Source organism: Anolis sagrei, chromosome 9 (genome assembly GCF_037176765.1).
Source record: "Anolis sagrei isolate rAnoSag1 chromosome 9, rAnoSag1.mat, whole genome shotgun sequence".
Classification (NCBI taxonomy): Eukaryota; Metazoa; Chordata; class Lepidosauria; order Squamata; family Dactyloidae; genus Anolis; species Anolis sagrei.
The window spans coordinates 29,549,339-29,565,743 of NC_090029.1; the positions used below are offsets into that span (position 1 = coordinate 29,549,339).

At 41.9% G+C, this 16,405-nt stretch overlaps 1 protein-coding gene across 4 annotated transcripts in view; it reads left to right on the plus strand.

Moving 5' to 3' along the window:
- Positions 1-16,405, plus strand: part of DMXL2 (Dmx like 2) — a 125,481-nt gene that overhangs the window by 104,621 nt on the left and 4,455 nt on the right. For all 4 annotated transcript variants that reach the window (XM_060755281.2, XM_060755283.2, XM_060755282.2 and 1 more), the window contains 4 exons: positions 2,677-2,754; positions 6,835-6,926; positions 7,029-7,081; positions 15,125-15,342. In XM_060755281.2, the coding sequence (XP_060611264.2) occupies positions 2,677-2,754; positions 6,835-6,926; positions 7,029-7,081; positions 15,125-15,342 (441 nt within the window). The remainder of the gene's footprint in view (positions 1-2,676; positions 2,755-6,834; positions 6,927-7,028; positions 7,082-15,124; positions 15,343-16,405) is intronic.

Here is a 16,405-nt window from a genome sequence, read left to right on the forward strand (position 1 = left end):
GTAGTTGCTGGGATTTATAGTTCACCTACAAACACAGAGCATTCTGAACCCCACCAATGATACAATTGGGCCAAACCTCCCACACAGAACCACCATGTGGGCCACAGCAATGTGTGGCAGGGGGCAGCAAATAATAATAATAATAATAATAATAATAATAATAATAATAATAATAATAATGGAAAAACTCAGCTACTATCAAGACCTCAAAATCGAACTGCAAAGACTCGGGCATAAACCAGTACAGGTGGTCCCAGTGGTCATTGGCACACTGGGTGCCGTGCCAAAAAATCTCAACCGGCATTTGGAAACAATAAACATCGACAAAATCATGATCTGTCCACTGCAAAAGACCACCTTACTTGGATCTGCGCGCATCATTTGAAAATACATCACACAGTCCTAGACGCTTGGGAAGTGTTCGACTTGTGATTTTGTGATACGAAATCCAGCATAGAGATCTTGTTTGCTGTGACATACTGTGGTTTTGTGTCAATAATAATATTAATGCCATCAAAGCCAGAATTGAAAAGTCAACGACAGACTCCAAGTGTAGACTCTGCAAGGAAGGAGATGAAACAATAGATCACATTCTCAGCTGCTTCAAGAAGCTCGCGCAGACAGTCTCCAAGCAGAGGCACAACATTGTTGCTCAGATGATCCATTGGAACTTGTGCCACAAAAACCATCTGCCTGCGACAAAGAACTAGTGGGATCACAAGCCGGAAAAAGTTACAGAAAATGAACACGTCAAACTACTCTGGTACTTCTGAATTCAGACTGACAGAGTTTTGGAGCACAAGACTCCTGACCTCACAATCATGTTAAGGAACAAAGTATAGATTGTCGATGCCTCAATCCCAGGTGACAGCAGGATTGAAGAGGGACGGGGCTTTCTCTGTGGTTGCCCCCCAACTTCGGAACACCCTCCCCAAAGACATTAGAGTAGCACCCACGTTGGCAGTCTTTAGAAAGAACTTGAAGTCTTGGTTATTCCGATGTGCCTTTCCAGAATAGGGTAACTTCCAGCACTCTGTCCCAGAAGAACTTTATTAGAGTTTAATACTCTCTGCACATTGCAGCTGCCCAGAATTCCAACATACCACCTCACACACCCAGCACACCTGTACCCATCATTGGCCCGGCCCTGATTTTATTGTGTAATAGTGTAATGTTTTGTTGTGTTATTGCTTATGTTTTTAATTTGCTTGCATTGTTATTGTTTGTTGTTGTTATGTTGAGGCCTTGGCCTTTGTAAGCCGCATCGAGTCCTTCAGGAGATGCTAGCGGGGTACAAATAAAGTTTAATAATAATAATAATAATAATAATAATAATAATAATAATAAACAATTGGAAAAACTGACACGATATGAGGATTTAATGATCGAACTGCAAAGACTCTGGCACAAGCCAGTCAAGGTGGTCCCAGTGGTGATCGGTACACTGGGTGCAGTACCTAAAGACCTTGGCCTGCACTTAAACACAATTGACACTGACAAAATTACCATCTGTTAGCTGCAAAAGGCCACCTTACTGGGATCTGCACGCATTATTTGACAATACATCACACAGTCCTAGACACTTGGGAAGTGTCCGACGTGTGATCCAATACAACAGCCAGCAGAATGATTTTGTTTGCTGTGAACTCATCTTTTTGTGTTTCTAATAATAATAATAATAATAATAATAATAATAATAATAATAATGGATCATTGATGTTGCAATCCCAGGCGACAGCAGAATTGATGAGAATCAACGGGAAAAGCTTACACAATACGAGAATTTAAAGATCAAACTGCAAAGACTGTGACACAGGCCAATAAAGGTGGTCCCAATGGTGATTGGCACACTGGGTTCAGTGCCTAGAGACCTTGGCCAGCATTTGAAAACAATTGGCACTGACAAAATTACCATCTGTCAGCTGTAAAAGGCCACCCTACTTGGACCTGCATGCATTATTTGCTGAGACATCACATAGTCCTAGACACTTGGGAAGTAAGTTGCTGCGAGTTTTCCGGCTTGTATGGCCATGTTCCAGGAGCATTCTCTTTGAAAGAATGCTTCTGGAACATGGCCATACAGCCCGGAAAACTCACAGTAACCCAGTCATCCCGGCCATGAAAGCCTTCGACAATACACTTGGGAAGGGTCCGACATGTGATCCATAGGATCTTGTTTGCTGTGTACTAATCTTGTTGTGTATCAATTTTGTAATAATAACAATAATACCCCACTTTTTTCTGTTCAGGAAACAGACTCAAAGCGACATAAAGTAAAACGGATATAATACAATTTAAATCCCCAAAATCATACAAACATTAAAATAGAATTAAATATTAGCGGTATTAAAATAAACAGTTTAATGATAAACGTTGATGTGCTTGCATAGGGTAGGGATGTGGAATATTTAGCCTTCCAGACAGTGTTGGAGTGCAGGTCCATTTTGTCTCAACCCGAACCCATTACTTGTTTAGAATGATGGTTGCAGTTTTCTTAAATGTTCCTTATAAAAAATTCTGAAAATTAACATTCATATCTAAGTAAAAAAGAAAAATCTGTAGCCTAGCGTATCAGATATCTTTAGAAATATATGCCCTAATTGCAGACAACCGCTATTGGAACATTTTCAGTAAAATCACAAATGTTATTAAGAAAAATGTGTCTTTTTTATGCAGTGTGGCGTAGCCGATGGAGAGGGATTCTTAAGTATCTGGCAAGTAAACCAAACTGCATCCAATCCTAAACCTTATATGGTAAGTAATCAGGTTAATTCTTTACAGTTTTTTATTCTGAATGCTCACTTATTATAAGAGACACTTCCAGATGAAACTAAAATTATGCCGTCAGTTACAGCTTTTATGTTTGTCTTTCATTTGGAAAGTAGGACTAATAACTGTATGGCGTTCCAGGTGGTTTTGAACTATGGCTCCCAATACTTAGGCGATCCCTCATAGTCTGAGTAGGATAGTCTTCCAGGATCAGTGTACTGGCTGAGGGTCCGTAGGTGACTGTGGAGCCCTATTCTTGATCTGCATGTTCTCCCGCAGTGAGGGCATCGGCTTCCAGGTAGAAGGTGGTCCCAATCAGGGTTGGCTTGATTCGCTTTCCTCTTGGCACGTTTCTCTCTTTCACCCTCCATTCGTGCTCTTCAAATTCTGCAGCACTGCTGGTCACAGCTGACCTCAGCTGGAGCACTCAAGGGCCAGGGCTTCCCAGTTCTTGGTGTCTATGCCAGAGTTTTGAAGGTTGCCTTTGAGCCCATCTTTAAATCTGTTTTCCTGTCCACCAACATTCCATTTCCATTCTTGAGCTCGGAGTAGAGCATCTGCTTTGGGAGATGGTGGTTGGGCATCCAGACAACGTGGCCGGTCCAATGGAGTTGATGGCGGAGGACCATTGCTTCAGTGCTGGTGGTCTTTGTTTCTTCCAGCACTCTGATATTTGTCTACTTGTCTTCCCAAGAGATTTGCAGGATTTTCTGGAGGCAGTGCTGATGTGATGGCTGTAGACAGTCCACGTCTCACAGGCGTATAGCAAGGTTGGGAGGACAATAGCTTTATAGACAAGCACCTTGGTATCCCTATGGATGTCCCGGTCCTCAAACACTCTCTGCTTCATTCGGAAAGATGCTGCACTCGCAGAGCTCAGGCGGTGTTGTATTTCAGTGTCAATGTTGACTTTTGTGGAGAGGTGGCTGCCAAGGGAGCGAAAATTGTCAACATTTTCTAATGTTACACCATTAAGCTGTATTTCTGGCATTGGAGAGGGATTGGCTGGTGACTGCTGGAAGAGCACTTTGGTTTTCTCAATGTTCAGTGACAGGCCAAGCTTCTTGTATGCTTCTGCGAAGGTGTTTAGAGTGGCTTGTAGGTCTTCTGAATGCGCACAGACAACATTGTCATCATCATATTGGAGTTCTATAACAGATATTGTTGTAACCTTGGTTTTGGCTTTCAATATCCCTTACCTTTGGCTATACTTTCTGGGCCTTCTATTATCTTGACCTCCCTAGGAATCTCTAGGTTCTCCAGCACAACATAGAATCACAATCAAAGACCAGAGATTCTGAAAGAAGTGTTCTTTAGAGGAATCCCTAGCTCCTCCAGCATGACTCTATGAATAACATCCAGCAAAAGCTGAGTAAAGAGTAATTCTGGAGGACCTAGAAATAACATTTTAACATTTTAAAAACATTAGTGAATAATCCAAACTTGCAAGTGTGGAGAGGCAAGTGTACTATATTGAAAGAGGAGAGGAAAAGTGTGGCCTGTGGGTTGTATGTGGTTTGGTTCCCCCTCCCCTTCTGCTTCATTTCAATTAAAAGGAAAGCAAGCTGTTAGTCGCAAACTGTGACTAATATAATTCCGTGTAATATTCTGCCCAGTAGCAAAACACGACTAAAGATGCCCAGCAGAAGCAGCAGATTCAATCTATCTCCTTCCTGAATGTCTGGCTCTGGAACTAAGTTTTGTCGGAGAGGCAGAGCAGGATAGCAAAGTTGTGTACACCTTATTACAGAGCCAGGGAATCAGAAGTGGCAGTGATGTAAAGGCCTCTTTGCCTCCTTTCAGAACCACTCCTGTACTTCCTCCAAATCAGTCTCTTCCTCCCTGCATTGGGCCTGAATTTAAGGAAAGATTTGTAGTTTTCGGAGGGCCATTTTTGTTTAATTTCTGAAAACAGAAAGGGGAAGAAAGGGACAATAAGACTAGTGAAACAAATTCAGAAACAATATTTTCGGAAAAGTTAAGTACACAAAATACCCGAAGCAGGGAGATCTCTGGCGTCTTTTTCTCTCCCCGGCAGAAGAAGTCTCCTTTTTCCTTGGAAAGTTCCCTCCTCCCTTAGAGCTCACTTTCCCAGAGGCACTCACATAGGGTGGTCCTTGAAAGTTTGTCTCGGAGCATGAAGTTTCTCTCTGAGTGTGTCTGTCACCTAATAAAAGATAATTCATTGACACAACCAGTGACTACAATTCTCAAATGTTATGGTTAAAACTTAAAATAATTTTAAAAAAATCAGTAGATTTGTTACCTTTTGCATAACTTTCCAGTATTTATTTATTTATTTGTCATGTCAGGGCAACCAGGGGGGAGTCTCTCATTTGGTATCAGCCATTGGTTGAGGTTCTGGGTTTGAGCCTGCCACTTTTGGACTCTCGCTTGCTGAGGCATTCCAGTAAAAAATGAGGAGTCAGGCGGTTTGTCTTATTTTTTAAAAAACACGTTTAAAACTTAAAATAATTATTAAAAACATCAATAGATTGGTGAATTGTTTTGAATTTTAAATGGGGTCTAAAACTGAGGTAGGTTTCATGCAGATAGGCCGTAAAATGACTGAGGATTGAGCCTTCAAAGTTTCCCCTTGTAGCCAATGGGCCAAATCTCTGCCAAATGAAATGGAAAACACCCCTTCCCTTTTGCGTAACAAAATGAGACATCAGATGAAAACGGACGTGGAAACTGTATGCTTTTTGACCTAAATGCACATGACTAAAGACCACACAATGTAAGAAGTAGTAGGATGGCCATGTGGGCACCAGCCTGCTGCCCTTTCTTCCTGGAGCCAGCTAAGCCTTAATGTGGGAGTTAATGTCTTCCACCCCTGATGAGAAAGTCACAGGTTCAGGCGGAGCTGAAAGAAAGGGGCAAACCAGAATTCCTTCTTTCCATTTCAAGCCCTGATCCCAGTATCATGAGTGGGAGAGGGATGCATGAGGAATGGAGAGAAGGGCAGAGGGTCAGACCTCTTCTTTGATATCGTGAGCCTCACAAATAAGAAGGGCATTGTTTTGCCTGGTTTTTCAGTTCCAACGCGATGGTAAATATGTGTATTCAAAACATTGTCGACTGGGAAAGATATTTTAAAAATCAAAACCAAAACAACATGCCTGGGGAGTCCAGTGGAATCTCCTTCTCTGGGAGTTTTTAAACAGAGACTGGATGGACATCTGTCAGGAGTGCTTTATGTATTCCTGAGTGGCAGGGGGTTGGGCTGGATGGCCCCTGGGGTCTTTTCCAACTGTTATTTATTTATTTGTCGTGTCAGGACAACCAGTCATATTATATTACATTTCTAACAGAACAAAGCAAACAAACAGACAGAATACACAATTTGTGAGTTTGGTAGTTTATTAAATGTCTTTTGACCAGTATCTGGCCACTTGGAGTGCCTCTGGTGTTGCTGCAAGGAGGTCCTCCATTGTGCATGTGGCAGGGCTCAGGGTGCATTGCAGCAGGTGGTCAGTGGTTTGCTCCTCTCCACACTCGCATGTCGAGGATTCCACTTTGTAGCCCCATTTCTTGAGGTTGGCTCTGCATCTCGTGGTGCCAGAGTGCAGTCTGGTCAGCGCCTTCCAAGTCGCCCAGTCCTCTGTGTGCCCAGGGGGGAGTCTCTCATCTGGTATCAGCCATTGGTTGAGGTTCTGGGTTTGAGCCTGCCACTTTTGGACTCTCGCTTGCTGAAGTGTTCCAACTCTGTGATTCTATGTTTAGTTTTGATCAACGCTGAAATGAGTACACATGGCATACTTTGCTAAGAGTGAATCATGATTTCTGATCCAACATTCCTTAGAAGTGTCATGTTTTCATTATCCTGCAGTCACCTTCGCATTTACAAAACAAACAACACCCACATTTATAAACGAGAGTTTGTACCTTTCCATTATCTGTACTTTAGAGTTGATATTATACCAGTATTTTTTTTTAAAAAAAAAACTAATCCATTTTCCAGCTGTTTTACTTGCAATTACGCTGCTCACTAGACATATTGACATTGGTGCAGGGAATTTTATACTGTGCTACAGGCAATATTGTGTCACTTGTTTTTCACAGAGCTGGCAGTGCCACAGCAAAACCACAAGTGACTTTGCGTTTATTACCTCTTCAAGTCTGGTGGCGACTTCGGGGCAGTCGAATGACAACAGGTGCGTTCAGAGGGCAAGACAGTGGAAGCACTGTTACTGGGAAAGCTAATATAGACTCGGTGAGGAGCACTGATTTATTTTTGTGTCTGCTTCCTCCTGCAGAAATGTGTGTTTGTGGGATACCCTGGTGTCACCATCGAATAACCTCATACATGGTAGGTTTATTACAGATCATCTCTTTATGGACAATATTCTAATTGTTGAGTTGATTGTTGATCCTTTCCTTTGTTTCTGAAAGTTGTAATATTAGTTTTGTGCAAAGCTGGCAGTTCATTATTGTTCTGAATAGGCATTGTTTTTATGCTTCTGCTTCCCAAGATCACATGTCAATTATTACCAAAGCACTTACCATTGGGTGAACTCGTTTTCAGAGTGCTAACTTTTGCATTCATCCCTGTAACTAGGAGAATTTATTTTCTCCTTCTTTAATTACTAGAATCCTGTGGACATCCAGTGAAGCTGAATTATGGGAGATATGGGACATATAGAATTATGTCTTCACACAGGACATAAACTATGGAATCCAGTATGTATTGTTGACCACCAGCTTGGATAATAATAATAAAACTTTATTTATACCCCGCTACCATCTCCCCAAGGGACCCGGTGCGGCTTACATGAGGCCGAGTCCACAATACAACAATAATAAAGCAATAGCAACAAACAATACAATACAGTTAAAATATAACTCATAAGCAAAAATAAAAATAAGCAATACAGTAACACAACAAGAATTTAAAAACCTATGGCTGGGCCAAATGTAAAATTAAAATTTAAAAAATAATGCTGGGCATGAGCAAGGAGATAACTGAGATAGAAATTTCGTGCAAATCAATCCTAAATCAATAATAAAGTGCATTTTGAGGACATATTGCTGAGAGTTTCATTTATTCTGGAAAGGCACCCTGGAACGACCACGTTTTAAGGCTCCTCCTAAAGATTGCCAGAGTTGGGGCATCCCGGATGTCCTTGGGAAGCGAGTTCCAGAGTCGAGGGGACACCACAGAGAAGGCCCTCTCCCTCGACCCCACCAATTGCGCCTGCAATGGAGGTGGGAGCATGAGCAGGGCCTCTCCAGATGATCGAAGAGATCGTGTGGGTTCGTACACAGAGATGTGGTCAAACGGGTAGGCGGGTCCCAAACCATTCAGGGCTTTGTAGGTAAGAACCTGCACCTTGAATTGGGACCGGAAAATGAACGGCAGCCAATGGAGCTCCTTAAACAGGAGGGTTGACCGCTCCCTGTAAGGAGCACCAGTTAATCTTGATAGGTGGTCAACAATACATATCTTCCTTTATGTACCACCTCAGAGATTAAGATCATCTGAAAAGACCCTGCTCTGAGTCCACCTTCCTCGGATTTATTTATTTATTTATATATTTATACCCCGCCCTTCTTACCCTTGGGTGGGGGGAGGACTCAGGGCAGCCTCACAGAAGCACCATACAATGCCAGCATCATAAAACATTCAACAATACATTTAATATATTAAAAATAATTAAAACAATAGATTAAAACATGCCTATTGGTTCCGCCTTCCTCGCAAGCATGACTGGTGGGGATGAGGGACAGGGCCTTTTCAGTGGTGGCCCCTCGGTTGTGGAATGCCTTCCCCAGCGACATTAGATCAGCCCCCTCCTTCCTGGCCTTTAGAAGGAAAGTAAAAAAAAAACTTTGCTTTGGCATCAGGCTTTAGGAGAATGGTGCAGTGCAATAACAAATTTGGAATATGTGCAGTGACTGCAATTATGGATGGCATGATTTTAGTATTGAATGAAATGCTTTTAAATGCATAATATGTATTAATTTTAATTTAATTTTATCTTAATGTTATTGGAATGGTATGTGTTTCAAGGCATTGAATATGCCTATATGTAAGCTGCCTTGAATCCCCTTCGGAACAGAGAAAGTCGGGGTATAAATAGGGTAAATAAATAAACAATACATATCAAGGCAATCATTGGCCACTACATTAAGGTGCTGCATGAGATTGTCTCCTGTACAAATCTCCTTGTACATTTGTTGAAAATTTCATGGGTTGACAAAGTCAGATCGAAGATGATATTTGGGGTGTGGTGAGATTGTGGGCGATGACTCTACAGGAGTGGGTCCCCAGGTGTTTTGGCCTACAACTCCCAGAAATCCCAGCCAGTTTACCAGCTGTTAGGATTTCTGGGAGTTGAAGGGCAAAACGTCCGAGGACCCACAGATTGAGAATCGTTGCTGTATGGGGAAATTTACAGAGGACTCTTCCAGAGGAAAGTTCATCAACAGAGCTGTAGCAGGTCAAGTCAAGGGTTTGTATGGTCCAGCATTTTTATTCCCACAGTGGCCAATTACCGTATTGTATTGTATTGTATTGTATTGTATATTTTTTTTCCTTTTTTTAATTATTTCTATTGCATTTATTCAATTTAACATAAACACATTAAGTAAAAATACCTTTGTCACTAAATTATTCCTATACTCTATAACTACTACAAATTCTAACTAACTATAAATCAATTCAGACTTCTCTCAATTTACAAAACAAAATAATAATAATTAGAATCTGACCAATCCTTATAATCAAGTCACTCATTCACTCTCCAAATACAATATGATAGTAACATATATGCAACATGCAAATTCTAGACATGTCCCATCATTCAATCTTATTCTGTTTTGGTATATTATATTATATTATATTATATTATATTATATTATATTATATTATATTATTATATTTGAGGTTTTTTAAACAATGAAGGTTAAAAATGAAGAAATTTCTCAGATAACTGAAAAAAACATTAAAAAAAATAGATAGGAAGTGAACTGAAAGCAAAAGCAAAAGATATTAAAGAGGAGTAGGGAAAAGAAAGAAGAAGGAAAGAGGAAAGAAAAGAAAAAGATAATGATGAGGAGGAGGAAACCGCATTGATCTTCCCAGACTTCTTCATTGTGGTTTATTTTAGTTCTTTCTGTTTTTATTTGTCCGTCCGCTCCTCCTCTGTCTAACCTTTTTGGAGCTCTTTATCTTCAAGTTAACTTTGGTCTCTTTCAAATAGTCCTTAAGTAGTGTCCAGTCCGTGGTTTTTATACCTCTTTCTTGTGATTTTGCAACTAAGAAGGTCAAATTCCAATTATCAATAGGACATCTACAAGCAGTCCTGAGTGAATTGAATATTTACTCCTGAGTGAACTGAACATTACTGTTTGTCAAGTACGCACTCCTGAATAGACCAGTGATTAAAATATTTAAATATTTTATGGAGTACTTTGAATGTTTTATTGGAAGGTGCTCAGGAACAGATTTAACCAAAAAATGTTTGAATTGTTAGCAAAAGCTGGGCTTCCTTGATTCTTGGCAATGAGCGCCAGCAATGGCATGCATCCTAGATCTACAAGTGTAAAGGATTTGCACCTCTAAGCTACTTCAGATGTTGTCAACAGACAAATGTGTTCCAAAGTCTCTTTTGTGTGATGCATCCTGTTTTATGGAGATCTTTATGTCTGACTGCTTTGTAAATAGGCTTTATACTGCTTCATAGACACAATAATCTCATCACATCTCCAGAATGCATCCAGATCCATTTAAAAACTTTATTACATACTAGCCGTCCCCTGCCACGCATTGCTGTGGCCCAGTCTATGTATATGTGTTTTGCGTTTTTTTGTGTGTCTATGTGTATATGTATATTTGTGTATATGTGTATTTATAAATACACATGTGGTTATGCCACAGCCCCCGGTGGCACAGTGGGTTAAACCACTGAGCTGCTAAACTTGCTAACCGAAAGGTCGCAGGTTCAAATCCAGGGAGTGGCATGAGCTCCTGCTGTCAGCCCCTAGCAATTCGAAAACAGGCAAATGTGAGTAGATCAATAGGTACCTCTCTGGTGGGAAAGTAACTATACTCCATGCAGTCATGCTGGCCATGGAGGTGTCTATGGATAATGCCGACTCTTCAGCTTAGAAATGAGCACCACCCTCTTGAGTCGGACACGACTATACTTAATGTTAAGGGGAAACCTTTACCTTTTTAGCAGTGGGTTAAACCACTGAGCTGCTGAGCTTGCTGACCAAAAGGTCGCAGGTTCGAATCCAGGGAGTGGAATGAGCTCCCGCTGTCAGCCCCTAGCAATTCGAAAACATGCAAATGTGATTAGATCAATAGGTACCTCTCCGGCGGGAAAGTAACAGTGCTTCATGCAGTCATGCCAGCCATGGAGGTGTCTATGGACAACCCCGGCTCTTCGGCTTAGAAATGGAGATGAGCACCAGATCCCAAGGTTGGACTCGACTAGACTTAATGTCAAGGGGAAACCTTTACCTTTTTAGCGGTGGGTTAAACCACTGAGCTGCTGATCTTGCTGACCAAAAGGTCGCAGGTTCGAATCTGGGGAGCGGCATGAGCTCCCCCTGTCAGCCCCTAGCAATTTAAAAACATGAAAATGTGAGTAGAGTAATAGGTACTTCTCCGGCGGGAAAGTAACTGTGCGCCATGCAATCATTCCAGCCATGGAGGTGTCTATGGACAACGCCGGCTCTTCGGCTTAGAAATGGAGATGAGCACCACATCCCAAAGTCGGACACGACTGGACTTAATGTCAGGGAACAATATGGTTATGTGAATGTACTGTATTTCTTATTTTTTGGCTTTTTACAGTCTATTCTGCTGTGTTTTTCAGTGTTTTTATGAGTGATGGTCACTTGTTGGCCTGATAGGTGTATTGTGTCCAAATTTGGTGTCAATTCGGCCAGTGGTTTTTGAGTTATGTTAGCCCCACAAACGAACATTACATTTTTATTCATATAGATGTGCAATCTCTGGCTGTTTGTCTCCCACTCACACATACATATACACATGCCTTCCCTCCCTCCCTAAGTAGATAGGGAACTGAATGGCCTCAGAGCTTTAAGAACTTTGGCTCTTCCTATGCTAGACTAAACACCAGCTAATCATTGTGATAAAGAGCCCAAACACTGCCAAGTATGCAATGATAGGCAAGCTCCATCGTAACAACCCGAGCTCAGTTGGAGAGTGTCATATGTTATAGAAGAATCCTAGTAAAAAAGAATGGGTGCAAAATCTTTTTACAGAGAAACCATGGAGTATTTGAATGCAGCAACCACGACACTGCATCATTCTTAGCTTTGACTTCAAGGGCAGAGCTTGAAAGTAATGCATTGCAGATAATGAATCCCTTGAAATGATTTCCTTTTCCCAAGAAGAAAAATATAATTACATGAATGGCGGACGATGCCTGGTTCGACAGCAGTATGTGTGAAAAAGATCTTGGTGTCCTCGTGGACAAGAAAGTAAACAAGAGCCAACAATGTGATGCAATGGCTAAAGAAGCCAATGGGATTTTGGCCTGCATCAATAGTACAGTGTTTAGATCAGTGGTTCTCAACTTGTTGTTCTCCAGATGTTTTGGCCTACGACTCCCAGAAATCCCAGCCATTTTACCAGCTGTTAGAATTTTTGGGAATTGAAGGCCAAAATATCTGGGGATCCACTGGTTGAGAACCACGGGTCTAGATCCAGGGAAGTCATGCTACCCATTCCGCCTTGGTCAGACCACACCTGGAATATTGTGTCCAATTCTGGGCACCACGATTGAAGGGCAATGTTGGCAAGCTGGAAAGTATCCAGAGGAGGGCGACTAAAATGATCAAGGGTCTGGAGAACAAGCCCTATGAGGAGCGGCTTAAGGAGCTGGGCATGTTTAGCCTGAAGAAGAGAAGGCTGAGAGGAGACATGATAGCCATGTATAAATATGTGAGTGGAAGTCACAAGGAAGAGGGAGCAAGCTTGTTTTCTGCTGTCCTGGAGACTAGGATGTGGAACAATGGCTTCAAACTACAAGAAAGGAGATTCCACCTGAACATGAGGAAGAACTTCCTAACTGTGAGAGCTGATCAGCAGTGGAACTATCTTCCCTGCAGTGTGGTGGAGGCTCCTTCTTTGGAGACTTTTAAACAGAGGCTGGATGGCCATCTGTCAGGGGTGCTTTGAATGTGATTTTCCTTCTTCTTGGCAGGGGGTTGGCCTATGAGGTCTTTTCCAACTCTGTGATTCTATGATTTCATGACATTGTGACTAACTTACTTGAGAGATGATACATGCTGAGCCTCCCTTATCCGAAATACTTCCAATCAAAGATTTTTCAGATTTCAGACTTTTTTTCATTTTTGGGAATACTTGTATTTGTTTATACATAGTAAAGAAAGCCTGGCAAGTTGTAAGGAACTCAAGCAGGCAGTCTCCATTTTTTATTCCATTGCATCCAACGTTTTTTAGCTGTTGAACTTGCTCAGTATTCAGTGTGATATTTGGGGAGAGTTAACCTCTTGGATTAATATATCAGAAGTGAACAATGGCTAGACCATTATATGTTGTGGAATGCAGTTCTCATTAGCCTGACCTGCATAGCCTACACTGAAGGAAGAGGGAAATCGCAGTCCGACAATGTCTGGAGGCCCCATGTACCCTATCATGAGTTCAAAGCCAACCCGGATCAGAGTGAGCTTCCGACCATCTGTGTAGCTTGCTGTTGACTTTTGCAGCCCGGGCCAGAGTGAAGAGAGAGAGGGGCAGGGGGCAGTTCCATCTTGTCTCCTGTGCTATGCTAATAATATAATATAATATAATATAATATAATATAATATAATATAATATAATATAATATAATATAATAATGTATATACATATATTTGCAATATTATAATGTAATACAATATAATACTACTACTACTACTACTAATAATAATAATAATAATAATAATGTCACTCTTTTAGCAACTCCTATGGACAACTTTGGAGTATTGTATTCCTATTATATTTATTTAATCTAAACTGTGTTTCATGCTCAATATAATTTAAAATATGAGTGTATAAAATGGACTGGGTTGTGTTTCAGCTGGTTGGGAGTCAGCTGCATTAAAATCACTACTGACCGAAAGATCATGAGTTCAAACCTGGCTCGGGTCGGAGTAACCTCCCGACCATTTGTCTAGCTTTCTGACGACCTTTGCAGCCCAAAAGTCAGTTGCATCTGTCAAGTAGGAAATTTAGGTACCGCTTATGCAGAAGGATAATTTAACTAATTTACGATGCCATAAAATTTCCAGCAAGCAAGCAAAAGAATGAGGAAGTACTCCATCAGTGTCACAAATGGACAATGAAGCGACAGCTTCCCTGGTAGCCAGAATACCCTCATGAAGCTGGAATGTTAAATAGCCTCTGTGTGTCTGCCTATATATGTTGTGTGTCTATGGCATTGAATGTTTGCCATGTATATGTAAATTGTAATCTGCCCTGAGTCCCCTGTGGGGTGAGAAGGGTGGAATATAAATACTGCAAGTAAATAAATATCTCTGATCTGAATAGTAGTACCTCTGGAGGCCTCAAGTGTAAAATAGTACGTCTATGGTCTCTTTTTAACTGTAAAACAGTGGTGCATCAGGTATACTGAGACTTCCTTCTCATGGCTTCATTTCAGCTTGGTTCATTATCATAGAATCATAGAATCATGGAATCATAAAGTTGGAAGAGACCTCCTGGGCCATCCAGTCCAACCCTCTGCCAAGAAGCAGGAATATTGCATTCAAATCACCCATGACAGATGGCCATCCAGCCTCTGTTTAAAAGCTTCCAAAGAAGGAGCCCCCACCACACTCTGGCAGAGAGTTCCACTGCTGAACGGCTCTCACAGTCAGGAAGTTCTTCCTCATTTTCAGATGGAATCTCCTTTCTTGTAGTTTGAAGCCATTGTTCCATTGCGTCCTAGTCTCCAGGGAAGCAGAAAACAAGCTTGCTCCCTCCTCCCTGTGACTTCCCCTCACATATTTATACATGGCTATCATATCTCCTCTCAGCTTTCTCTTCTTCAGGCTAAACATGCCCAGCTCCTTAAGTCGCTCCTCATAGGGCTTGTCCTCCAGACCCTTGATCATTTGAGTCGCCCTCCTCTGGACACATTCCAGCTTGTCAATATCTCCCTTCAATTGTGGTGCCCAGAATTGGACACAATATTCCAGGTGTGGTCTAACCAAAGCGGAATAGCGCATGACTTCCCTAGATCTAGACACTATGCTCCTATTGATGCAGGCCAAAATTTCATTGGCTTTCACAACACAACTTCCCTATAATCGGGGAACTAACCAAAACTTGTAAATTATTTAAAATGTATTTTGTGTCCATCTCCTTTAGCCTTCACTTGTCATGACCATGGTGCTACAGTGCTTCAGTATGCACCGAAGCACCAACTGCTGATTTCCGGAGGCAGAAAAGGGTACATTTCCCTCTTTGACATCAGACAGAGGCAAGCCCTTCATACCTTCCAAGCGCATGACTCTTCAATCAAAGCCCTGGCGCTTGATTCCTCCGAAGAATGTTTTTGTACCGGTTCTGCTGAAGGCAATGTGAAGGTAAGCTTCTCCTATGTCTTATGGGAACATCTCTGATCCAAATGTTTTGGTGTGGCCCAAAGTAAAGATAACATGTTTTGTCCTTGTGTTCCATGTAAAGACATGGTTATGGAACCAAGCTTTTGGCTTATTTATTTATCGTGTCAACCAGACAGTTGTATTACATTTTTTTAAAAACAAACAGACAGAACACAAAGTTTGCAAGCTTGGTTGTTGATGAAATGTGATTTGACCAGTATCTGGCCACTTGGAGTGCCTCTGGTGTTGCTGCAACGAGGTCCTCCATTGTGCATGTGGCAGGGCTCAGGTTGCATTGCAGCAGGTGGTCAGTGATTTGCTCTTCTCCGCACTCGCATGTCATGGATTCCACTTTGTGGCCCCATTTCTGAAGGTTGGCTCTGCATCTCGTGGTGTCAGAGTGCAGTCTGTTCAGCGCCTTCCAAGTCACAGTTTTCTGTGTGCCCAGGGGGGAGTCTTTCATTTGGTATCAGCCATTGATTGAGGTTCTGGGTTTTAGCCTGCCACTTTTGGACTCTCGCTTGCTGAGGTGTTCCAGTGAGTGTCTCTGTAGATGTTAGAAAACTATTTCTTGATTTAAGTCATTGATGTGCTGGCTGATACCCAAACAGGGGATGAGCTGGAGATGTCACTGCCTTGGTCCTTTCACTATTGGCTGCTATTTCCCTGTGGATGTCAGGGGTGCAATACCGGCTAGACAGTGTAATTTCTCCAGTGGTGTAGGACGCAGACACCCCATGATAATGCGGCATGTCTCATTAAGAGCCACATCCACTGTTTTAGCATGGTGAGATGTGTTCCACACTGGGCATGCGTACTCAGCAGCAGAGTAGCATAGCGCAAGGGCAGATGTCTTCACTGTGTCTGGTTGTGATCCCCAGGTTGTGCCAGTCAGCTTTCGTATGATATTATTTCTAGCGCCCACTTTTTGCTTGATGTTCAGGCAGTGCTTCTTGTAGGTCAGAGAACGGTCCAGAGTGACTCCCAGGTATTTGGGTACGCTGCAATGCTCCAGTGGGATTCCTTCCCAGGTAATCCTCAGAGT